This window comes from Rhinolophus hipposideros, assembly GCF_964194185.1.
Source record: "Rhinolophus hipposideros genome assembly, chromosome: 18".
Classification (NCBI taxonomy): Eukaryota; Metazoa; Chordata; class Mammalia; order Chiroptera; family Rhinolophidae; genus Rhinolophus; species Rhinolophus hipposideros.
Genome location: NC_138064.1, coordinates 47,166,820 through 47,194,229, shown reverse-complemented (window position 1 = coordinate 47,194,229; position 27,410 = coordinate 47,166,820). Strand labels below are relative to the sequence as shown.

General features: G+C 39.4%; 1 protein-coding gene across 3 annotated transcripts in view; it reads left to right on the top strand.

Annotated features, from left to right (window-relative positions):
* The window catches only part of RELN (reelin), a 518,204-nt gene that overhangs the window by 360,597 nt on the left and 130,197 nt on the right, over window positions 1-27,410 (top strand). For all 3 annotated transcript variants that reach the window (XM_081080324.1, XM_081080323.1, XM_081080322.1), the window contains exons 21-24: window positions 13,599-13,791; window positions 14,664-14,776; window positions 20,888-21,025; window positions 21,915-22,101. In XM_081080324.1, the coding sequence (XP_080936450.1) occupies window positions 13,599-13,791; window positions 14,664-14,776; window positions 20,888-21,025; window positions 21,915-22,101 (631 nt within the window). The remainder of the gene's footprint in view (window positions 1-13,598; window positions 13,792-14,663; window positions 14,777-20,887; window positions 21,026-21,914; window positions 22,102-27,410) is intronic.

Here is a 27,410-nt window from a genome sequence, read left to right as displayed (position 1 = left end):
TTAATAGACTATAGTTTAGTGTAAACTTTTATATAAACTGAAAAAAAAATGTGTGGCCCACTTTATTGCAATATTCACTTTATTGCAGTATTTGGTCTGGAACCAAGCTTACAACATAGCTCTGAGGTATGTCTATATACAAAAAAAAAAAAAACAGCTGCATTTCTAAACACTAGTGATGAAATAACAGAAAAAGGAATTAAGAAAACACAAATACATACAAATATACTTTATGTTCATGGATTGGATGAATTAATATTGTTCAGATGTTCATACAACCCAAAGCAATGTATAGATTCAATGCAATCCCTATCAAAATTCCAATGACATTTTTCACAGAACTAGAACAAGCAGTCCTAAAGTTTGTACAGAACAATAAAAGATCCCGAATAGCCAAAGTAATCTTGAAGCAAAGAAAAAAGCTGAAGACATCACAATTCCTGATTTTAAACTGTATGAAAAAGCTATAGTAATAAAAAACAGTGTGGTTTTGGCATAAAAATAGACACATAGATCAATAGGGAAGAGAACAGAGAGTCCAGATGTAAACCCACATATATGTGGTCAATTAATTTTTGACAAGAGAGCCAAGAATATACAATGGGAAAAGGAGAGCCACCACATGCAAGAAAATGAAACTGGACCACTATCTTATATCATATACAAAAATTAACTCAAAATGTATCAAAGACTTGAATGTGACACCTGCAACCATAAAACTCCTGGGAGAAAACATAGGCAGTAATTTTATTGACATCCGTCTTGCCCATGATTTTTTGGATTTGACACCAAAGCAAAGGCAACAAAAGTAAAACAAGTGGAACTACATTAAACTAAAAAGCTTCTGCACAGGAAAGAAAACCATCAACAAAATGAAAAGGCAACCTCTGGAATGCAAGAACATATTTGCAAATCATATATCTCAGAAGGTGTTACTATCCAAGATGTGTAAAGAAATCATACAACTCAATTGACAAAAAAAAAAAAGAACAAGCAATCCAATTAAAAAATGGGCAGCGGATCTGATAGACATTTTCCCAAAGAAGACATACAAATGGCCAATAGGTGCATGAAAAGCTGCTCAGCAGCACAAATCATTAGGGAAATGCAAATCAAAACCACAATGAGCTACTGCTTCATACCTGTTAGAATGGATATCATCAAAACAACAAGGGATAACAAGTATTGCCAAGGACACGGAGAAAAGGGATTTCTTGTGCACTGTTGGTGGGAATGTAAATTGATGCAGTCACTATGGAAAACTGGAGGTTCCCGGAAAAAAAAAAAAAGTAGGACTACCATATGATCTTGAAGCAAAGAAAAAAGCTGAATTCTACCTCTAGGTGTATATCTGAAGGAAACAAAATCACTATCTCAAAAAGATATCTGCACCCTCGTGTATATGGCAGCATTATTTCCAAAACATGGAAATAACCTAAGTGTTTATTGATGGATGACTAGATAAAGAAAATGTGGTATATTTATACAATGGAAAATGTTCAGCCATTGGAAAGAAAATCCTACCATGTGTGACAACATGGATGGACCTTGAAAAAACCAAACTCGTAGATACAGGGAGTAGATTGGTGGTTACCAGAGGTCGGGTGAGAGTGAGCAAAATGGGTGAAGGTGGCCACAGGGCAGAAACTTCCAGTGATAAGATACATAAGTTTTGAGGATGTAACGTACAACATGGTAACTACAATTAACAATACTGGATTATATATTTGAAAGTTGCTAAGACAGTAGATCTTAAGAGTTCTCATCACAAGAAGAAAATATATTGTAACTGTGTGAGGTGATGGACGTTAACTAAACTTATTGTGGTGATCATTTTGCAATGTGTGTGTGTGTGTGTGTGTGTGTGTGTATATATATATATATATATATATATATATATATATATATATATATATATATATATATAAAATCATTATGCTGTGCACCAAAAACCTATACAATGGTGTGTAGCAGTTATATCTCAATAAAACTGGAAACAATAATTAAAGTAAAAATAATATGAAATAAGAAAAGCTATAGTTTTTATTGATCTTTAATGGTGCCTAAGAAAAAGCAGATTTAATTAAAAGAAAATTGAGAGGTAAATATGATGCAGAAGTATTGAAAGGGCCTGCTAGGTACTTTCATAGGCATGAAAATAGAAAGTACTCATGCCTTGTTATGTCCAATTTTTTTTTCAATTGAAGTTCTCTTGTTTTTCTTTATGTAAGTAAATCACTAGCCCTAGTCATGTTAGGGTCGTTTTTTTCCTTAGAGGAATTTCTGAAAAGAAGAGTAGAGAGAAAGTAAAAGAGCAACATGCAAAAATTGAAATTAGCTGTGAATGAAAAAACGCATGAGGAAAAAAGGGTGACATTGTGTGCTATGTAATGTGATGGGAGGATTTTGGAAGCCTCGTTTTTTCACACCAACCCCCTGCAGCATTGTCAGCTCTGGAGATGTGGGAAAGCAGAGGTGTAAAAGGAGGAGCACAGCTGCAGGGTGGGTGGCCCAAGTCAGAGGACGTGAACAAATGACTACATGTCCAGGATATTAAAAAAGCATACGTTCATATTTCATGTGGCATCTATAAGCATTGACAAGGAAAAGAGTTTATGTATTTTTATGAGAAGCTAGAGTCACTTAGCGGGAAAAATCCCAGGCTAAGGATTTAGAAAGCCTGCTTATCTCATAACATAAATACAATGCACTTGCAAGAAGAGGTAGAAATAGTACTGTGGCTCTGTTAACAATTAAAGAAATTGAAACTGAGTGATGAGTGGAAATGTATTTTACGATATACAAGGGGAGCTCTAAAGTAGTTGTTAGGCATTTCTAGGTTATAAGAACCTTTAGGAATCAGTAATAATGTGCAGTGATGGATAGCACAAAAGGATTTCTAACCAGCTGCTCTGCAGAAACCCCTTCAGAGCTCATGCTTGCACAGATATGCATCTGTGGGGACAGCAGGCCTACAGGAGGATACAATTCTTGTTTAGGAAGCAATGGGCCCAACACTTTTCACGAGGATCTACCTTTCCTTCTGCCACTTTTTTCTTAATTTTTTTAAATAGGAAGATGCATTTGAAAGGCTTAAGAACAAAGAGTCGCTGCTGCATGCAGATCTTTATTCCTTTGGACTGGTCTCATGAAACTAGTCAAGGAGTTGCCCAATGGTAACAAAGGAATGTGTCACTGGTAAACAGCAGCAAGGAGAGGTCGGGTTACTGCCCAGCAGAAACTGTAGACAACCCTGATCCCTTAGGTTCAGGAAAAAAAAACAATTCCTGGCTCTCCCTTTATGAGATGAATCTACCTATAGAATAAAAATAATAACCAAATAAATTTCTTTAGGATTTTTCTTTCATTGAACATTATCTATAACATATATAGAAATTTTGTCAATTTAAATAATTTATAAGCAAGCCTAGAGTATTCTTGGGATTATATTTTTATAAAGACTGTTTAGAAGAACAGTAAATCAACTTAAACCGTGCTGCTAAAGGAAGTCAGTTGGGGTGAGCTGGCTCCCAAGAGCTACTTTCACTACTATTTCCCAGTAAATGATCATCCTAGGAAGCTTAGGAGATACATAGTGTAAGTATATTGAGTGACAAACTGAAAAGTCACTTACTGGTATTTTCAACAACTATGAAAAGAATGTTTTCAGTACCCAGGCCTCTATAAGATTGGCAATACGATTGAATGTATCCCCAAATAGGATGATAAATGACTTTCTAAAATGAAGTCTATTTACTAGGCTTTTTCATCATGAAGATTTTAGTACCTGAAATTTTTTATTCATTGATAAACTAATTTATCCACTCAACTGTTTATTGATTGCACAGTAGGCACAATTTGTGCTGGAGGTATAGTAGCTGGTATTGAGATGGAGATAAAAAAAAAAGTCCTTTGTGGAACTTATATTCTAGAGGGAAATAACAACTATATACAAACTCATAATACAAGATTTCAGATAGTGGTAAGTGCTGTGAGAATAAAGGAATGGGGTACTGGGTGGCACAAGTGAAGAGTGAACTGTTTTAGCTAATGATCAGGGAAGCCCTCCTAGAAGACCCCAGGGAGAGACCACAATGAAGAAAAAAAGACTTGGGTGAAAATGTGCACGGAAAGCATTACAGGCAGGGAGAATAGCCAAGGCCCTGAGGCAAGCAAGGGACTAGATAATGTCAGACCCTTATAGAGCGACATAAAGATTTTGGATTTTCTTCTAAGTGTTATGGGAATCCAGTAAATAATTTGGAGCAGAGGAATGAGGCGATCATACTTACATTTTACAAAATTGTAGCTGCTGTGTGGAGAATAGATAGTATAAGTTAACAGGAGAAGCCGCGGGAGGAGCTCAGCTCAGAGGATAATAGGGTCACCTGTATGTGCCTATAATGGTGCTCGGAATAGGGTGACAGCAGTAGATTCATGTACCACATGAAGATAGATACTGGAGGCCACAGTCTTAGGACCTGCCGAAGGAATGGATAAAGTGGCCATGTTCTAAGGCTCATATCCTGTTGATGTGCAGACAGTTGACTTTTGTGTCATTTATTTCTCCAAAGCTAGATTTCCCTAAATAGCTCCCTTTGTACCAAGTAGCTAGTGAGATTTCAGAAGTAAAAGAACATACCACTAAACAAATTAATAAAAGAAGTCTACATTTGATGATTTAGACAAGCATGTCTGGCTTGTTGAAACAGAAATACAATAGACTGAGACAATTACTTCCTATGGACAGTGGTCCACAGAATCGCCATGGTAAGCCCTGGGTCACCTCTCCTGATGGGCCTCTCCTGCCTCCCTGCCTTTCACTCAGTCTACCCCAACCACATTGGTCTTCCTTCTGCTGCCCCAAAAAGTCAAGCTCTTTCTTCTCGCGGTATCTTTGCATTAGCTCTGCTTCTTCCTGGAAAGTTCTTTCATTAGTCATTTTGGGCACAGTGTCGAAAGCTGCCCAGGGGACTGGAAAAAGTCCAAGGGCTGGAAAAATGAATATTATCTCAAAAATATAAGAATATTGCAAACATAAAATTAATAAATTATAATTAGATATCTACAAAACATGTCAATTTCATTAATTGCTAAATTTAAATACTCATAAAAATTCATGGTATTAGAAATAATTTTTGAGTAATGCTGACAAAATAAAAATAATGCTGAGAAATCACAGCCAAATGTATATTACATGCATTATTAGGAGCCAAATAAAATTTAAAGGCAGAATTTTAAAATCCACGTGAAAGTTTTGCAACAAAAACATACATATTTAATGTGGGACATGGGTGTATTTTCATGTTGGCTATAATGTGTAAATGGAATTTCCAAAATTAAAAACATCAAGGTCCACCTCAGGGATGCTGTGGATGCCTGGTCATGGCATTGTACACCAGAGACTGGAGATTAATGAATGCCAACTATAATTTTATGTGTATAATGTGATGGCTCGGTGTGAGGTCGGGGTGGTGGTGGATGGGGGCAGGGGGGTTCACAGTGTGAGGGATGTAAAAAAATAAAATAAAATAAAATAGAAAAAAAAAGTAATGGAAACTTAAAAAAAAAAAAAATCAAGGTCCTATAAAAGTCTTAAAATGGCCCCACTTGACTATGTGCTAAATAATGTACATGGTTGCACATAGTTGTAAGGATAAAGAAAAAGAGGATTTCAAAAATTCTTCAAGTATTTTTTTCCCTCGCCTCACCTCTTCCCTCCATGCTAAACATTTTCAATCAGGGCTATCGGGCCTGACTACATGGGCCAGTATGTTCCCTTCTGAAAGGAAGTGAGTAAGACAAGAAGAGTATGTTGAAAAGGCAAGTTTTAATTATAAGTCGTGTAAATGTGGATTGAGCAAGTTCATGTCAACCAAAATTGATTCTAGAGTTAAAATGGATGTAACATTAGAATAACAGGAGCAAGGAGGTTCTGGATATCCAAAGATCTGAGGTGAGCTGACGTTATTAACAGAAGTAGGAAAGGCTGCAAACAGCTAATGCTCCTCTAATTCCTCTCCTCTCAACATAAGTGGCAGGGAAGTATTGTTGGTGAAAAGGGCCCCTGACACCTTAACTAGCCACCCACACCCTGGGTTCCTGACAGGACACTGACAGGCACCACAAGAGCTGAGGGGAGCTCTTTTCCTCTGGGTCTTCAGACTCTCCCTCTCTGACAGTATGTCCCCTCTCTGTCCCTCGGTCTCCCTTTCTCCCTTCCTTCCTCTTTGGGGGCCACAGCCCAGATTTTGCTTTGTGCCAACTCCCCCTCTGGCTTTTACCCAACAGAGATTTTCCTTTTACTAATAACAGTTTACTCTTTATCGGCTGCACATTTCCTAAAAACGCTGTTAGGTGGGCAAAATGAAGATTCAACTGAAGCTTGACAGAAATCTTTGTTATTATCCCATTGTCTTACCAACAAATTCCTATACACTTTAGAACTAGAATTTTTAAAAGTTACTGGAACTAGCTGTTGGCCTCTAGACTTCGGGGCAATTAGGCTAGTTCCATAGGAAACAAAGCTTGGTGACAGCTGCAGATGGACTTGTAGACTCCTAACGAGGATGGAGGAGCCACTCTCCATGGTCCCTCACAGTCACTGGTCTACCCACCTGTCTGACCTGCAGCGGTGCTCCTGAGGGGCACGTAACCTCATTAGAAAGAACAGGCGGTGCTCCTCTGTGGTCACGGCCATTGTATACAGACAGCCTGACTCTCTAACTAGGTGACAGTTCTGTCTCCCACAGGTGAAGTTATCTGATCCTTGAGAGAAAAATGCTAAGTGCCCAATTTTATACTGAGTTTTGTTTGCAAGGAGGCTGCTTTTCTGTAAAAGCTGAATAAACAGCAGCCAAGCAGCTCAGCTTATGTTTTTTAATGACCTAAGAGTTTATCTAACTTAAAGTAAGATTCAAGTCCTGACTTGAAGAACTGTGTGTAAATTTCCAAACTGAGAAAATAGAAACGGGAATGAAGAAGCTAAAGAATATAAACTATGCACTTTAAGTAGGAATGGTAAAAATAAGTAAAATAAAGCAGGTGCTAGGGACAAAAGTATAAAAAGCCTGAAATAGATGCCCAAAGCACATGTATTCCAAAATATCTTCAGTTGCCAACTCAACAAGATAAGTGAGGGATAGTCTAGTCACTTAGAAATCCATAAGGACTTTTTAAATGAAGTATTGAATAAATACATGACAAAATGCATTACGTGCAGAAATTCCAAATTTGTTTGAAGCTGTAGATTGAAAAAGTAAGTTTAAGAGGTTGTAATAAAATTAATTTGGTATCTGGAAATTTCTTGTATAGAGAATTAGTTCATTTGAGAAACTGGTTGAGAGAATGTAGTAAGAAACCCAAGGGAAAAATTAATACATCAGTTTATCATAGACTATGGTGAATGAAGCCCATATGTTTTTACTTCCTGTCTCTCTGAAATCTCATGGAAGTGATCCAGGCAGTGTAATAGAGAAAATGCTGTACCATTCTTGGAATTTGAAACTTGAATGAGCTTCTAGAAGTGTTGGAGAACAGTGTGTTGATGACAGTAGGGTGAGCAAAAGTTGAGGGACCCCTCACCCTTGGCCCCACTAAACTCTTCTAGATTGGAGCTGTGCTAGAGATCAGTGATGGAGGTTGTGCCACGAGTAGAAGAAGCGCACAGGGAGGTGAAAAGGCAGGGGCCTCCACACACTGAATGCCATGGAACAGTGAGCATAATGCAAACCTGTTAGAATTTCAAAGGGAGAATTACAACAACCATAATTCAGAATGTGACTTTAATATCATGTTTAAGTTCCTGAAGATCAAGCAGGACCTAGAAAAATGTATGAAGGTAATTAACAAGGATGATTTAATAAACAAAGAAAACGCTTGTCCCCTACAAGTAAAAAAATATATATTCCTTTCAAATGTCCATTGGACATATACAAAAAAAATGATTATGAACTAGGCTTAGAGGCAATTGCAGTAAATACCAGTAAAGCATGACACCAAAAGCAGGGACCATAAATGTCACATATTCCACTATTTAAAATAGATGACAGACTACATATGCCAATATGTGAGGAACTCTTACAAATAAGTAAGAAAAACATAAATCGTAATTTTAAAAATGGGCTAAGTACATGAAAAGACTACACACACACAGAGAACAAATAGCCAACAAACATAAATAGCATTTTAACCTCTCTAATTATTAAAGAAATGTAGATTAAAAGACTGTATGCATAGAGTAGCTAAAATGAAAAATATTGTCAACTTTCAGTATTGACAAGTGGTAAGAATTGTCAGCTCGGTCATTGTTAAAAGTACTTGGTAAATTAACTTAGTACATTTGGAAACTTGGCGGTCAGTGTTAACTTTTAACATTTGCCTTGACCAACCAATTCTGCTTCTAAAAATGTATCTTAGGGAAATAATTGGACAAGCACACAAAATATACAAGGATACATATTATAGAAGCATTGTTTTTTAACAGTGAAAAATGGAAACAACCTCCAAAGATTTTCATAATTGGAGATTGCTTTATTCATTAAAAATGACAATATTTCACTATATTTTTCCATATGAAAAGATAGCAATAAAATAGCTGTTAAAAGCAAATAGAGTGGTTTGTTGTGATATTATAATTATTTTTTAAAGAAAGAAAAGTGAATGTGTATGTGTGCGTTTGTGTCTGTAAACATTAAACACTCTGAAAGTATTTACACCAAAATCTTAGCAGCAGTCATCTCTTGGTAGTAGTATTGCAAATTTTTACTTTAAAAAAAATGTTTCTATATTGTCAGATTGCCTTTTAAAATAAGAGTAAAATTTATATAATCCACTGAAATCATATGGTTATTTCTGTTTTGAGATAAAATATTGTAGAAATAACAAATGAGTTAAAATGCTACCTTTAATTCCACAATATCAGCAAGTTTTTCTGTCAATTCTAATAAACATTTCTTTGGTGATTACAAGAACAAAACCCCAAAATGGGATGATATTAGAGAGCTTACATTTATTTACATGTCCTTCTGCAGATGAATGTAACTTCTGAATGCTATCAAACCAAAAACAGTTTTGTGTTACCCTTCTGTTTCTCTGGAAGTGAGCTCTGCAGAGCTCATTCTCCCACTCACTTTGGTTATGTGTGTCTGCCTTTCATATCAAAGAGACATTTTTTCTGGAGGTGGAAAAAGGGCTCTGGGGAAATGCAGAAAGAGTGATTTCTTTAAGCGAGGGTAACTTCAAACCCTTGTCTGTGTTCCTCACAGCATTTAAGTAACTAGTAGCACTTTGTAAAACTTGCCTTCTCCCCAATTGAGAGACTTCACTTAGGCACTCTTTTTATTTAACGTTCTTTAAGTGCCTTTGATGGGCATGACATAGTGGAAAGGATATCAAAGTAGAAGTCTGAAGGCCCAGTTTCTAGCTTTTTGGTAACTGTTTGACCCTGGGCCGAGCAGCTCAGCTTCTCAGTTTTCCTTCTCCATAACCCACTGTACGGATCTCTGATGGTCTTTCAAATGGTCTTGACTCAAAGATCAAATGAGATGCTCTGCACCCAAACCAGGTGCTTCTGTGAGACACACGAGGGTCTGAGTGCGTTAGGGGATGCAGAGATAAACAAGACATGACCTCTCCATGCGGAGAGACTTCCACCCTAGTCAGGAACACAGATCCTCAGGAATACATGAGATTCTGCGTGGGAAAGGGAGGCAAAAGAGCTCTGCTGCCGACCAAGTATAGAACTATGGAGACTCGAGTTATATTATGGCACCATCCATTCCACCAGGGTCATAACAGAGAGCCCACTAGCCTTTTTGGAGATGGAAATTAAAAAGCACTTGTCCTAGTGGAAAGGCTTATCTCCATTCTCTCATTAAATCTTGCGATTAGACACAGGAGTTTTTTGTTGTTGTTGTTCCTTTATATTTTACCTTGCCAATCAACATGAATGAAGCTAAGCTTCGTGAGTCCCAAAGCATTCTGTCTCCAGAATATCTCCCCCAAATGCGATGTGGACAATTCTTTTCCTTCTGTGATTGTAATACAGAAGTCCAGCTTCATTTTTGCCTTTATAAACATATCTTGACTTAGACAAGCAGCAAAGAGGAGCAGTTTTGTAAACTAAAAGATGGCAGTACATGGAATTCTTTCCCCTAAAACTCCATCAGAGTATTCAGAAGGAAAAATGGGCCTAATATCACTGGCTTTCAGCCAGTCTTAAATAAATTATAAACAACCAAGTGAACTCGTACTATAAATGGTCAAGATTTTAAGACATAGACATCTGTGCTTTTTATGTGTTATTTTGCTTCAGATTAAGAAATGGGAGTAGGTATCATACGTACCATGAAGCGTGGAAGGTGTGTTAGAAATGCATTCAGGTCTAAGCAAGGAAAGACTGACCACGGCATAAACAAAAGTAAAGAGGCTCTTATCTGGCACTTGCAACAAGCAGGCCTGGAATATGTGGCCCAGGGCTGATAAGCCGCTTCACAGGGCCACCAGGGACCCAGGCTCTCTCCCTCTTTCTACTCGCCGTGTCAATAGAAAGACCTCCATCTGCATGCTTGTTCCATGATTGCTGCAAAATGGCTGCTGCCCCGCTAGGGAGGAAGGAATACAGTAAAAGCAACAGGCAAAGGGCATGCCAGCCAAATCCATCTGTATCTTTTGAAAGGTTTATATTAAATCTGAGTGAGTAAATCTACTTAACATCTTTCACTTACGTCCCATTGGTGAGAATGCACTGGCGGATGTGGACACCTCTAGGTCAGTCCCTAGAAGTTACATGGGGACAAAAGAGGCTGTGGATGGCATCTGGCTCCACCTACCCCAAAATATCTGCTCACGCCTGCTGGTGGAACAGCTAAGCAAAAATGTTATTGTCACTGTTTTACTGCTGTCACTTAGCCTCTTAACGGACAATTGTCCTGTCTTATAATTTTTATCTTGTATCTTTTTTGGTATCTTGGCATCTTTAAAAGTTCAGGATAGCTCGCAGAACGAACACATGTTTCTTCTCAGGTTTGAGTACTGCCTCTCTTCAACCGAGTTCGTGGTTAATTAGCAGCCATGCAAAAGTTAGGTGCAGGCAACATTTAGTGTTTCTTTCTGTTTCTCTGTAGAATTTAGAGGACACTAAACCATCTCAGAAGGGAGGGATTTACAATGACCTGATTGTGCAAATAATCTTAAATTATTTTAGAAGTGCTAGGGTGGGGAAATGCTATGCATGACACGAGTGAGAAGGTTTCAGTGGCTCTGTGTGGCTTGCAGACCCTTCAGATAAAGAAATCAGAGTAGGTATCATACCTGCTGCCGTCTCTGTGTAGTTTTTCCCAGATACCCAGGATATGTACTGTGCCTTTAAAGTAAATGATTCACATGAAGCCTAGTTGCCTGTCTCTAATTATGTTTCTCATAAAGGGAAAAAGCATTTAACCCTTAAAGCTAAAAGCAGCATTTATTTCTCAAAGGGATTAAGTGTTCAGGAATTTTTGCCTCCTTGAAAGACTCTGGAATGTCTATATACCAGTTTGTGCTTATACAGCTTAGTAGTATTTTTGTTCTGTGTGGATTTATTTTGTAATACTACTAAAAATCACATTCTACAACTTTTATATTTTTTAAATTGCATCCTGTACATCTTAATACATAGTAGCAAATCATGGTTTTGTATTTCTAACATCAGAGTATCGTTGCATGGTGACTGAAAGTTACAGATTGTTAACTATAAGTGAAAAATTATTCAAAACTAGTGTTTTCTTCATCTTAGAGAATAGAAGGACAATGAGATAGTGTATTGGTTAAGAGGTTTTGGAATCAGGCAAAGGTGATTTCTCACTGAGTCTCTACCATTTTCTATCCCCATTTCCTCACTTGTTAAGTAGAGATAATTATTCCTACTTCACAGAGTTGTGTGCTTAGCACAGTCTTGGGATATGGCCTACACTCAACAACTGATGGGCATCCTTTTTGATAACAGTAAACAAGTTGTAAGCACTAGATTTGTAAGACCAGCAGTATCGAATATGGCTTTTCCCTTTGTTTAATTGAGCATTCGGCTCAAGCAGAAAGTGGGATACTTACATGTTGTCCCTCTATTCATTGTCCAAGTGCAAAAACCTTAATTTAAAATGGTTAGCTAAACAGTAATTAGTCATTGTTGGGAAAAAAGCTTCTTATATTCTGTAATCTTGAACCCAAACCCATGATGGTCCTCAATATGGACAGTGTTCTGTGTTTAAATAACATCTGAATCTCTTCAAGAAACAAGGCAGAATAATTACTCCTTATTTTGTGGATTTAGCAAAGGATAATTAAGAAAAATATGGAATACCTCACAAATTTCAGAATATTGCATTATATCCTTTGTCTGTGTCAGCTAAGCCCCCTGACTAATAGGAATTACTGTTACAAGTGGTACTGGGCCTGCTTCAGAATAGCAGTATTAAGTACTGTGGTAGACAAACCTCCAGGTGGTTAACCCTGGGAATACTTACATTGACCCAGATTAGCCCAGTGGAAATGTGTCCATATTTTAATCTCCTCTGATACATTATAAATTGCTTGAGCAGTTGTCTCTACAAAAGCAACTGTGCCTGTCTTCAAATATTTTACAATTATGCAGTACTCAATTGGGACCAAGTAAAAGTATGTGAATTTTACTGAGTTGAGGTACAACCAATAAAAACTACATTGTGATGTTTTCGGTGTTTAATGCCTGCCCATTTTTTAAAGACTATTTTGCAAATGAGAAAAAAAAAGAAGAGTTTTAAATTGTCCAATTTCCCACTACCAAACGTAGCCGCTGAAAATACTGTGGTGTATTGTCTTTATGCATTATTTTGTGGATTTTTTTAAATTGGGGAATATTGGGGAACAGTGTGCTTCTCCAGGGCCCATCAGCTCCAAGTCGTTGTCCTTTAATCTAGTTGTGGAGGGCGCAGCTCAGCTCCATGTCCAGTTGCCGTCTGCAATCTTTAATTGCAAAGAACACAGCCTGCCATCCCATGTGGGAATTGAACCGGCAACCCTGTTGTTAAGAGCTCACGCTCTAACCAACTAAGCCATCCGGCCGCCCCTATTTTGTGGATTTTTAAAACTTAATTTATCATATATATGTTAATTTGATTGATTACCTTCATAAATATTTTAAATACGGACCAATTTACCTAAGCGGTCCATTTTCCTTGTAGTTTGACATTGAAATGATTGCCAATTACTATTTTAAGTAAACCTGCAATATTCATCGTATTTTATAAAATTATCTTTGACTTTAGCATTATTTTCTAGGATATATTCCAAGAAGTGAGCTTAATGAGTCAAAGGGTTTATACTCATGAGCAACTTATGAGTGACTACTTATTTTCAAGTACATTTGACAATTCTAGGTATTAACTTGAAAAAACGCACATTGCTTCTTTGATAGGTAGACTGTTTTAAATTGTATTTATTACATTAACTGAAATCCATTCTGGAACATGCAAGGTTTAAATAAGTGAAATGAAACTACTTTGGTGTATAATATGAAGAGCTTAATTTTCCCCCGATACATTGCTGTTTATACTTTTCTGATTTCCACCTCTGTCTTGCAGTTTTACCGGAGACTCCAAACTCGCCTCAAGCATGCGCTATGTGGAAACACAATCAATGCAGATAGGAGCATCCTATATGATTCAGTTCAGTCTGGTGATGGGCTGTGGCCAGAAATACACTCCACACATGGACAACCAGGTGAAACTAGAGTATTCAACCAACCATGGCCTTACCTGGCACCTTGTCCAAGAGGTAAGTCTGCTTTCTTCTAATGCTTATGATGGGTAACCTTCTTTTTACATAGGAGGCAAAGAATTACAATTCTAAAAGCCTAGGTTTGTTGAAAAGGTAAAATGTTATTTGTAACACAATTGACATAAAGACAGCACCAAATTATAAGGACTGTCAGATACAAAAGGGTAATTAAAAATGAAAAAGAAATGGGAATAACTTCAGGCCTGGGTACCCTATGGTAGTGTTTTGAATATTATTATCATTTCTAACCTTCTTCCTCTATAAACATATCTCGGTGGATAGGAGGAGGGGGGTTCACGTGTGAGGGATGTAAAAATAAAATAAAATAAAATAAAACTATTTAAAAAAAAAACATATATCTTTCCCTATGGCATGTCTTCACTGTTCTTAGTTCTAAGTTTCTTTACCTATAGATAGACCTTAGTAAGACTGTGGTAGTTCTTGCCTTAAAAAACAAAAGCAAATACGTAGATTTAGTTTCTTGGAATAAAATAATATAATGTACTTCTTTATATATACATACTGGTAATCTGACATTGCAATAAATGCATAAATATCATAGTGGATAGAATAATTTTACCAAATGTCAATGTTATGCTAACAGGTCCAAAAAATGGATCCTAATCCATTTCTATGTTTACATGTGAGATTTGGAAGACATTTAATTCCATTGTGGCATCTTGTTGCAATTATTTACCAAATATTTTAGCTTCACAGAAGGAAAATCATGGATTACATCCATATTGCAAATGGTGAAGATTATGACATTAGGTTTCTCTAAGGTCTTTTTCACTTATGGTGAGAGAGGTTACAGATTGCCCCTGGAGGAAATAGAAGCTGAGTTTAATTTTTGCCTGGCTCCCTTTTAGGAATGCCTTCCAAGTATGCCGAGTTGTCAAGAATTTACATCAGCAAGTGTCTACCATGCCAGTGAGTTCACCCAGTGGAGAAGAGTCATAGTGCTTCTTCCCCAGAAAACTTGGTGAGAGACGACGTTTTTAGATATGGCTATCATTTTAACTTTTACTATCTCTATTAGCATGAGTCAAGTATGAAGAAAACTTAAGCACAATGGCAAGATGCATTCGTTTTTCTTTTATCAAAAGACCCAGATCTTTCTTTTATGCTGAGGATATTTGAAAAATAGAGTTAATTAAAATTTGGTTTTGAACTGTTCTAGTTTTTTCTGACCTCCCTTTGTGCCCCAACTTTTCTTTTTGTGGGAGAACTCAATGAGCCTGTTCCTTTAGCTCTGACATACACAATGGTTCAAGAATCTGAAAACTCCTGTGTCCAGACAGTTTGGATTGCAAGGGCTATTTTCTTACAGCAAAGCCCTACTTTTTATTTCAAAAGATTAATATACACTTTTTTTCTCTGTTCGCATTCCTTCGGTAACAGTCAACATCCCCCGGGAAGCAGAAGCCTCAGTAACTAGCTGAACAGTTAAACATTTGATAAGGTGAAAGAGAAAAGCACATGTCCTACCCCCTCCTTGCCCCCCCACCCCAAATATTACATGGTTTCATTTTCTATCGAGCACTGGGTGAGGAATAGATGGAGCAAGAGTGAAGATAGGGAGACCAATTGGGGGTTCTAGGCATTAGATATTTGAGTGGAGTATGATGGTAGTAGTCATAGCAAGAGCCATCACTTGTGAAATGTGTGTCAATCCCATAGGGCTTGCTGATGCGCGTGATGGGGCTGTGGTAGAAAGGGAAGAATCAAAAATGACTTCTACATTCTGGGCCTGGGATGGTATCACCACTGACTGAGATGAGAAAGACTGCAGAAGGAACGGATTTGGGGCAAGAAATTTAGAGTTCTGGTTTTATGGGTGAAAAGAGCTGAAGGAGAATATAGTCAATAACACTGTACTAACTGCACCGTGACAGATGGGGACTGGACTTTGTGTGGTGATCACATCGTAATATATGTAAATGTCGAATCACTATGTTGTGCACCTGAAACTAATAAAGTATTTTATGCCAACTATACTTTAAAAAGAAGGGGTGGAGTTTTTTGTTTGTTTGTTTGTTTTTGTGATGTGAAGTTTGAGATACTTATCTATCCAAGCAAGAATATCAAGGAGCCTATTTGACTTATGAATCTGGAACTCAGAAAAGAGGTTTGGGCTGAAGAGTTAAGTTCTGTGAGGACTATTTAAAGCTCTGGGACAGGATGAGCTCACTCAAGAGCGAGCTTTGGACAAGAAATTAGAAAGCCTGAGTCCCCAGTATATCTCTACCAATGATTAATTAACCACGTGATTGTAACCATTCACAACCTCTTCAAGCCTGATTCCTTAAGAGTATAATGAAGAGGTTTCATTATTTGATCCCCCACACTTATGGAATGCTAAGATTCTGTGATTTGTGTAGTTAAAAAAATCACAAAAGAGACAGGAAAAAGCATAAAAGAGACAGGAATTATATTTTTCTGTGGTATCTGCCTTCTAAGAGCCTTTTTGTAAAGAGAAAAGTACTAAATAAACCCTTCTTAGATTATTTTGTATTAAAGTTAGCTTCTCCACAAAAACAATTGGTTAGATAACCTAGAATTATTATTGTTATACTTCCCTTAGTTGAAGATTGAATTATTGCATTATATAAGAATGCCTGCTTGATTATTTTTAGGGATTCATCATTATGTCAGTTGGAATAAAATGCTTGAAATTTGATTTCCACAGGTTTTTTTATATCCAACTGTGAGTCATTTCCTGACTATTCTGTTAATGCTTTGTATAACAAGTTCCCACTTTCTCTAGCATACTCCTATTTTATGTCGACTACTGGGAATATAATCAGACTTTAATTTCAATGATACTCTCAGCATATCAATCAAGATATTTAAAAAAACCACATCAAATAATTGAAATACTGGTCAAACCTCGTGCAAAGCTGCTGAGGTTTATTGTCTTTCATTATTTTGTCATTAAGTATATTACCCTCATTATTTAAAAACTACTGATTTTTATTCATTAATATGTGGGTTATAATTTCAAAATTATGATGGTAAGATACTATTGATACTATATTTTAGAGATGTCTTTTCATCCACAGAAATGTCATAAACTATTATTCTTAATTAATGTAGTTTAAGCTATATACAAGGAGAATTGTCCTTTATCCCAAAAAAAAAAAAGCCTTTGTACTTTATCATCTTACATTCAGACTGTATTTTGCATTATTTCTTAGCTTAAAAGATAGACCACTGAGTTGAAAGTTTTATTATAGTCAGAAAAGTTCAGTTCTCATCAACGTTTATTAAACGCTTGAGAGGAGAGATACTGATCCTTAAACTCTTTGTTTTCCTTTTTTTTTTTAAATCTTATCGGTGAACATTGGGGAACAGTGTGTTTCTCCAGGGCCCATCAGCTCCAAATCATCAATCTAGTTGTGGAGGGCGCAGCTCAGCTCCACGTCCAGTTCCTTAAGCTCTTCAGTACCCGCCACATACTTGAGGTGCTCATTAAATGTTGGAAAGTTAGATATAATTTTAATTCAATATGCCTCAATGAACTAAAGAGATGTTTTATTGCACAGTATCTCATTTTACAGACAGAGAAAAAAATCTAGTAGGTTATTCCTCCCACCATTTGTCCTTAGTACATGGAAGTAAATAATTGCTTTGGAATTGCTGCTTTTCCAAATTTCCTTCAAAGCCCTGGGAAAAGAAAGTAAAAATATTTTTTAAAAAACAAACAACCCCATAGGATATTTATTTTAACATTTTTACTGACTAATACTTAAACGTTATTGCTATATATTTTTTTAAAGTGTCAACTGCTCATTATTGTTTTTGTAGCTATAATGCTTGAAAGTTCTGCTATAAGGATAAAGTATATTCTCCTTGGCATTCTTGATAATTTTATTTATTATATTCATTGCAAACTTTTGCAAATAGCATATTTTTCTCAAACATTGAGGAAAGGGAGTGCAGTTTAGTTTGAAGCAGTATTCCTTTGGGCAAATCTTTGTTCTGCTGTTTTAATTCAAGCATATTCATCTATAAATTGAAAGCATAAAAGCACATGTGGTCCCTGCATTATCAAAGATCTGTTAACTTTGGAAAATAGTCTAGATAGGACAACTTAGCGTGGAAATATTTAATATGTATACGCTGCTCAGAGCAATTTTATTGTATATGAACTATTTGTTATCCAATGAAAATTAATTTTGTTTTTATGAGAGAAATTTACATAAGAACTGGGCCTAATGAGACCCGAACAGCTGTCAATTGCTGACTTCATAAACAAATCAACACCTAATGACTGAATGAGTTTCAGAATAATTGGGTAAATGTAATTACAGTAACTCTGAAGGTAGAAAATACAATTTAGTCAGTCTTCATTTACCTTGATTCCTCAGGTTACCTAAATGTCAAGAGATGACTCAGTGCTATTTTATTTCAGCCTAAAAGTTTATATGGGAGGGAAAATCAAACAAAGAAAAGACTGTCAACTTTTGCTGTTTTGGGGAATCCATAGAGTTTGGATTTTAAATGCAAGTCAACTTTATTTCATGATCTGCACAGCAGTAGTCCCACTTTCATACTAAATCCAAAATACACAAGATTTTTCTCCTAAGAATACTTAGTTGGGGAGGAGGGGAGATGGGGGGGACAGAGAGAGAGAGAGGGAGAGAGAGACAGAGACAGAGAGAGATAGGGAGAGAGACAGAGAGAGACTGAGAGAGAGAGAGACAGAGAGAGACAGAGAGAGATAGGGAGAGAGACAGAGAGAGAGAGACTGAGAGAGAGAGAGACAGAGAGAGACAGAGAGAGATAGGGAGAGAGACAGAGAGAGAGACTGAGAGAGAGAGAGCGAGAACTGGCAAATTAAACAGTTGCATTGAGGGCAACCTGTAGCAGTGATACAGCTGCACGGTAGTGGGATCACACCTTGTGATGTCACATGTGACCAGCTGGATTGCTCACAACTAATTTTTTTTCTCACTAAAAATAAAGGCAATGTTCAACGTTTTTCCTTCCTTTTCTGTTAATTAACATCAGCACCTTAAACTGGATTGTAATTTTTAAATGGAATAATCCACTTTAAGTTTTTTTTAATCTTAAGAAAATATCTTTTTAAGAGTTCATAAGATGCGTGTAAGGATTCATTTACTTAGAAAAGAATTTAGAATGTGTCTACGTGTGACTGTTTAGAAGCATAAAATAAACTGGGAAGTCTAGGACAGATTTCTGAAACCCTGCAACTGCATTTTAATGATTGAAATATCAAAACTTCCAAATAATATATGCCATAGGTTTCATGGAGGCATGTGACTATAAAGAAAATAATCACCTTGGTCAACAACCACCAAAGCTACCATTAAATTTGTGAGCTGGAAGGGATCTTAGAAATCAGTTTGCCCAATCCCTTTATTTGAGAGGCGAGGAACTAGAAGCCCCCAAAGGCTTAAATTTCTCACTAAAGGTCACACAGCTGATAAATTGCAGAGACAGGGTTCTAGGGGTCGGGTCCCCTGACTCCTAGAACATTCTTCATGCCGTTACCTACAGAAGCCAGAAACCTGCTGCCCTTTTCTGGCCTGCCCATCCACTCACTGACTCTTTTGTTAGTGGACTTTGTGTGTGTGTACACCTACTTTATTCAGTTCTTGTGCAAACTATTGAGACAAAAGTTGTCCCTGTCCTCAAAAGATGTCACTATCTAGACACCTGTGGCCCTAGACTTGACTCAAACTATAATCAATATTAAAAGAATATAGTCATCTCTTCGTCATGACGCTGGTGCATGAGTGAATTTACTTGTTTTCTATAGGGCACCATGTTCTAACACAATGTACCTGCTTTAACAGGAGGCTTTTCTACTAATCAGTTCTTAATGGGACTCTGAAAACTGTGATGGCTGTTAAGTTACAAATATAAACTATCCCGATAGAGGAGGTGCATCAGTCTGTCTCATTGTGCAACATGACGAGCTCTGATAGGCTGCAAACTTGTGTCTGCTGGACGCGTCTCAGTGAATGTGGAATTACCCTACTAGGAATGAAAATGCAACCTATTAGCCACAGATCATTGGTAAAACAAACAATAAGGGCTTAGTCTAGATTTTAACAGTCTGTGCTGTACTTAGGGAGTATTTAACATGTGGGTAATTGATGCAGTGGACTTAAATGGATCATTCAGAGCCATTAAGATCAAATGTACCTGTAATAGTGTGCTTGGGGAGGGTTTAATCAATGAAACTGAGCATACATGTTAGTTCTACAAATCCTTTTTGTTTTCTTTCTTTCGCACTTTGACCAAAAAGAAAATAACAGATCCCTGAAACTTCCTAGAGGTATAAAATATGATGTGATTTTAAAAGAATTTTTTGTGATCATCAGTAAATGGAAACCTTCTTGATATTGCCCTGAAAATATCCTCCTTTAGATTCTATATCTGGTTTAGAGGAATGAAGGTCCCAAGTGTTTCTCTATGTGTAATGAATGGATTGTTCAGCTTTTTATCTCCACTTAACATCACCTTGTTCATGAAACCTAAGTAAGTTAGTGTTCCAGAAATAATCCAAATTTAGCACCCACATGTTCTCACTTGTAACATGGTACGTTGTAGCATGTCCCCTTAACCCCAAAACAATACCCCCAAGCAAAACTATCATTTTATATTGAGAACTAACTGGAAGTCTTCCAATAACTACTGATGTGTTTTTTGTAAGAAATCGTATTACTCTAAGCTAAACACCTCCCATTTCATTTGTGAAAGAGAGACTGTTTAGTATATATTTTTATCTTTCTTAAATATTCTTTCTTCTTTTCCGAGCATCAGATTTCTGCAATAACAACAAAAAAACCTGATATTTTGTTTTTCTTTAAACTGTCTTAAATTAAATTAAGATTGAGCTATATAAAAAATAAGCAGATTCTTTTTTAACTTTCTTTCATGATAGAATTGTTGAATTGGATAACAACTGAGTGGAAATTAAATTACTAAAGAAAAATGATTGGCGGCTAAATACAAGTTCCAAAAAGTTGGTGATCTGAAAGATTTGGAACTCTGATGTTCTTTGTTTACACTACCACATGTCAGTTAAAATACTGTTTATATTACTGTACCTTGTTTCCAGGTCCAGTGCCACCCGCTTCCGTTGGAGTCAGAGCTATTACACAGCGCAAGACGAATGGGCTTTAGATAGCATCTACATTGGACAGCAATGCCCAAACATGTGCAACGGGCACGGCTCGTGCGACCATGGCATGTGCAGGTACAGGGTCCAAAAACGTGATAGACCCTCTGCTTCTCAGGATCTGTGTTTGTAGGGATAGCGCAGCACTTGTCATCAGAATTACAGGACAGACTGATGAACAATGAAACAGCCAAAAGATAACGATCCTCCTTTCTGTTCTTATTTTAGATGTCAAAGATATTGTTACATTTAAATTAGTATAAAGCCATATATTCTAAACTTCAAAATCTCACCTCAAGACAAGGCCTCTTGGGTTTAAATTCCAGAGTTTATTAATTAACCCCAAAGTCCTCTTTGGTAGTTAAAAGAGCTTTGCGATTGTTTTCCTTTTTTTCCCCTGACAGTCTTAAAGCGCTAGTCAAACAGCTGCTACCTGCTGTCCTACCCCACTTTGCCAGAAGGTCAAGGTTGTATACAAAGGGAGATGGTGATTATCGCTAATGAGGATGAGATAGGAACACACTTGTATACTTAAAGGCTCTAAAAGAGACGTGATTTAAACAGAAAGAGGAATTGTAAAACGTGGCCAGAGTTACATGTTGGTTGAGCAAACATTTATATGTGACTTTTTAAGTCTACAAGAAAATTCCACGATCCTCCCTTCCCCACAACCCACCATTCATGCACACACACCCATATCCTTCATTAATTAATACTTGATGCCTCAATTTTGCCATTACGGCACTATTTCTTTTAAGAAAGGATTCTATCCATTTTTTCTTTTTCTTTTTTTGTGGTGTGAAAAACTGAAGGTTGTTACTACCACATACACAGATTGACACTGTAGAGAAAACGCTAGTATAAACGCTAAAACCAGAGCAAAAGTGAGACACAGGAAATGTACGTCATGTGGCTGTGGCATTCACCAATGGGACTGACTCATTTACTTGGCCCTGCTCTCTCCCAGGTGTGACCAGGGCTACCAAGGCACTGAATGCCACCCAGAAGCTGCTCTTCCTTCTACAATAATGTCGGATTTTGAGAACCAGAATGGTTGGGAGTCTGACTGGCAAGAAGTTATTGGGGGAGAAATTGTCAAACCAGAACAAGGGTGTGGAGTCATCTCTTCTGGGTCATCTCTGTATTTCAGCAAGGTATGACTAAGAGCTGGGAATACGTGATGACTAAGAGCTGGGAATACGTCATGACTAAGAGCTGAGAATACGTGATGACTAAGAACTGGGAATACGTCATGACTAAGTCGTGACTCAGGAATGGGGATAATAGTCAGGGCCCTGTTATTGGAATATGTGACTGATTTATGGAGCAGTCTGAACTCAGAAGGTACAAATATGAGATGGTTTTATTATTAACTGGGCTTCATCAAATTCCTGTCCCTTAGCTATATCTGGGAAACTTTTATAGTTTCATGATTGTTTTCGGTTACTACAAATCCAGGTTAGGCCAGTTTAAAAACCCTTCCCCTCTTGTACCTGATTTAAGTCTCATTGCTTTCCTTTCCTCCAGGGCCAGCCAGGCTTGTGTCCTGGGGGTCTTTGAGTGGGGCAGGTTCGTGGTTTCTTCTCACCATCTTTGGAGGGTGTGTGAGCATTTGGGCCTGTGGGTGAGGGTGTGAGTGGAGGAGGAGGTGGTGGAGCTTATAGATTAAGAGCAGCAACTCTGGAACCAGACTGCCTTCTTCAATCCAATCCTACCACTTTCAGCTTTGTGACTGAGCAAATTCCTTAAGCTCTCTATGACTTGGATTCCTCATCTATACAGTAGAAATAATAAGAGTATCTACCTCATTGGGGTTATTATGCACTGGTACACTTATAAGTCACATAGGACACATAGAAAGCACTTCTGTAAGTGTTTATTAAATGTGTAATCCATTAATCTCAAGAATGTGATTGGAGGAAGAAGGAATAATGGTGGGGGTGGGGGTTGCAGAGCTCTTCCTAGAGAATTGATAAGCTCTCCAAGGTAAACAAACATCTCAGGTCCTATTTTGGCTCATTTTGGTGGTTGCTGGTGGCATCTGATGATGGCTGTCTTAGTCAACTCAGGCTATTTTAACAAAAAGACCACACCTAGAAATACCATTGAATGGCTTAAGCAGCAAACATTCATATCTCACAGTTCTGAAAGTTGAGAAGTCCAAGATCAGCAGCTCCGTGTCTGGTGAGGACCCACTTTCAAGTTTGCAGATGCTGTCTTCTGTTTGTGTCCTCACATGGTGGAGAGAGGAGAGAGAAAAAACAGGCTCCCTCATGTCTCTTTTTATAAGGGCACTAATCCCATCAGGAGGGCTCCACCCTCATAACCTAATTACCTGCCAAAGGCCCCTGTCATGCAGGGTCTCTTGCAGGGTCTCTGCTCCCGCTCCCCACATAAGAACGCAGGATATGGTAAGGCCAAAAAGGAACACCCATGGAGCCATAGGTAGGGAAGTCATACCACTATGGTCTCACTGGAGGCTGGGTTTACACGACATGCGACCTGCTGTCCGCTTTGCTGCCAACCGACTGACTCTCCTCGACTCTCCTTGACTTCCCTCGACTCTCCTCCATAGTCGCGGCAGTTATATTAGTGGCCAATGGCTCAACGGTTACAGCTGACGGCTATCTACTACCCCAGCCAGCACTTCTCCACCTGAGGCCAAGAGCCTAGAAACTGCTCTCTGGGGCTCTGACCCCACACTCCACCCCTACAGGGTCTCGCCTCATAATCTACGCGACAAGCTTCTTCCGCGAGGGTCCTTGTGCTATATTAGCCTATTGACACCTAAGGACAAAAAGAAACGGTAGTCTTAGGAACCAACATCAAATCCCTTCCATCTGGGAGGATACACACTAGCTTTTTGTCCTGGGAAAGGAGGGTCACTGCCACTGGCACCTTTCCCAGTTTGTGGTACCAGACCTTTATGGCAGTGCTTGGGGTCGCTTGCATAGTTTCAACATGTAACAGAACAGGGGACCCCATAATAGGCCATAGTGAGAGCACAGTTTCCCCGCAAAATCATCCCGGTATCGGGACCTCTGTATATTACAGTCACTTGCGGTGGCCACTCAGCCACCATCCCTGGCGTCACTTGCAAATCATGAGTCAAACAGGCCCAACCATCGACAGTGGGGGCTTTTGACCGGCCAGGACCAAGTCCATTGCTGCCATTCTCCTGCTTTCAAGCATGTGGGTGCTGGCAGCAAAATGTTTCCATTTCTGCCCTAGCCTGGCTTTAACAGAGTCTCACTGGTGGTAACTTGTAATTGAATGGGAGCGGCCGTTCAATGTAGCAGAGCTTCTACTGGTGCGGGCCCTCCCTTCCGTGGTCTCTCATTCAGGACTCTCAGGACATCCCATAGAAGCGAGGCCCAGTCACGCATCGTGGGAGGGTGTTTTGACACCCGGAGACCTTGCTTCAAAAGGCCGTTGTAGCGTTCAATCATGCCAGCTGCTTGTGGATTATACAGGGTATGAAACAACCATTGTACATCCATCCTGGCAGCCCAGCGCTGCACTTTTTGTCCTGTAAAATGGGTACCCCTGTCACTTTCAATGACTTGGGGGCTCCCATAGAGGGTGCACAGCCATGTAAGAGTGACCACTGTATGCCGCTGATCCGCAGCCAAACTCGGTCAAGCAAACACCAACCCCATAGCAGTGTCCACTGCTGTAAATGCGTATATCGCATTGGGGGCCTTAGGCAGGGGTCCAATGTAATCTACTCGCTTCCTCCGCCACTGCCTCAGAGTCTCCACGGTGGGGCCCCTCTTCCAACAGGCGGACCTGAGCTTCCAGCGCTTCCAACCGGGACACCTGGTCCAGCACCTGGGCCATTTCATTAAGCCCATTTTCCGTGTTGAGACTCAAGGCCGTGAGGAACATCCAGCCCATGCGGCCGGCTGTAGCCTTCTCCTCCTCCAGCAACCGTTCAGTCAGAGCTTGCAGGGCCCTCTCCACACTGGCCAGAGAGCCGTCCGTGTCCTCCCACCCCTCCTTGGGGGTCCAATTCCTGAGAACAGTGGCCACTGGACACCACACACTGTGTGGGGACCACACATCCTCCTGCCCGGAGTCAGACTCTATTCCTACCTGGTAGGAATCCTGCTCGCCGTGCCAGGTGTCTGAGTGTGTGGAGACCTCCGTGTAAGATGTCCACAACCCTCGGAGCCTAAGGCTGCAGCAGATCACCAAAATGAAGGCAACGCCTTCCATGGTCGAGAGGGTGGCCTGCCAGCTGGAGGCTTGAGTCTCCCAGGCAGACCGCGCCTCCCGTTCCCGGTGTTGCTCCTCATGGGCCTCCCAAAGCTGGGCTCTCACACGCACAAGCCGCTCCACCATGCTTTGGTAGGTTTTGGCCAGCACCATACCCTGCTTACGACACTGACCTTTTATACGTGTAAACTGCTCCAGTACATTCCAGAGAGTTTCAGCCGACACCACACCCTGCTCGCTGCGCCATTTGTCACATGGGGCGGTCTGCGTGGTCTCTGCTCCCTCTCCCCACATAAGAACGCAGGACACGGTGAGGCCAAACAGGAACACCCACAGAGCCATAGATATAGGAGTCATACCACTATGGTCTCACTGGAGGCTGGGTTTAAACGACGTGCGACCTGCTGTCCGCTTTGCTGCCAACCGACTGACTCTCCTCGACTCTCCTCCGTAGCCACAGCAGTTATATCAGTGGCCAGTGGCTCAACGGTTACAGCTGACGGCCAACCAGCCACAGCTGACGGCCACCTACTACCCGAGCCAGCACCTCTCCACATGAGGCGGAGAGCCTGGAAACTGCCCTCTGGGGCTCTGTCCCAACAGCCCCACTTCCTAATGCCATCCCTTTGAGAGTTAGGCTTTCCACATATGAATTTGAGATGCACAAACATGAAGTCCATAACAGAGTCTCTGCATACTGTTCAGCTGCCCCAGTGGCAGCACCAGGGTAGGCAGACAGGTCAGGAGACACCAACTAGGGACGGAGGTGCCAGCCGGAAACTCTAGGACAGATTCTCTTGGATCACCCCCAACCCATGGTGCTTGGTTAGGGATAGGGGCGGGGGACCACCTTCCTTGCAGCCATCTAGGCAGGGCATTGTTCCTCCCTCCTCTAGTTTATCTCTTCATATCATCTTCCAAAGGACTGGAGGGGAAGCAGCTCCCATTGGCCAACCTGAGCAATGTGTCTAACCCCGATGACTGGCAGCTTTCTTTAGAATGTGGGGTGCTTAACAGCCACTTCTTTCCAGCAAGGATTATAACCACCAATTCTAGGACAACTGGAAATGTCCCACTCTTTAGCACATAACAAGTACACAGGTGTGGGTGATGTATCAAAGGGCTGCTATGTTGGGGAATCTGGGCAACAATCCAAAGCAAGCTAATTTATGCACATGCAAAAATAGGTACTGGTTTTGTTTTGACGCAGGTGTAGAACAGAGAATCAGCAAGTAAACAAGATAGAGCATGATAGAAAATCAGGGATGGATTTCATGTAATGCTATCTCCTATGCATTAACATCAAAGGTCCCCAGGTCATAATTGTTAGAGATAATAGTCAATTAGTGACCAATATACATTTGTCGTGCCAGGGAGCCTGCAGGGTCTCTGGTCCCACTCCCCACATAAGAACACAGGATATGGTGAGGCCAAAAAGGAACACTCACGGAGCCATAGGTAGGGGAGTCTTACTACTATATTCTTGCTGGAGGCTGAGTTGGAGAAACAGGAAGCAGGAGCCACACTGTTCGCAACCCTCACTGCACTGCTTGAGCCCCCATTTTTTCTGCTAGCATAGCCACGACAGTTATATTAGTGGCCAATGGCTCACTGGTTACAGCTGATGGCCAACTAGCCACAGCTGATGGCCAGCTAATCACAGTTGATGGCCATTTACTACCTGAGCCAGCATCTTATGTGAGGCCGAGAGCCTGGAAACTGCACTCCTGGCTCTGTCCCCACAACATTGCATACATCCAGATACACTGTACAATTGTGCAGATGTGAAAATTGTATCTCCCATAAGCATCAATTTTAAAACAAGGTTATGAATCCTTAACCAATGTGTACCCAAACACCACTAAATGTGCACACATTCACATAGATATGTTATACATGGAAAGTTACGTATCACTGTTTCTTACACTTAATTTAAGATGATCTCTGGAGACAAACCACCTGGGTTTATATCTGGGCTCCAAAACTCATGAATTGGTTCACCTTGCAGAGTTACAACATCTTTATGTATCTCGGTTTTCTTGACTATAAAGTTGGATGTTGGGGAGATTAGGTGATTTAATGGAGGTAAGGAATGAAAAATAGTGTTGGGAACATAGAAATAGCTCAGTAAGTGTTAGCTATCATAATTACATTTTATGAGAATAAGTTGCAAATTGTGATCATTGAATATTTCCCTGTATGTACCCTGCCATAGCTTAAAGTCAGCATTTCAAATAACTTCATT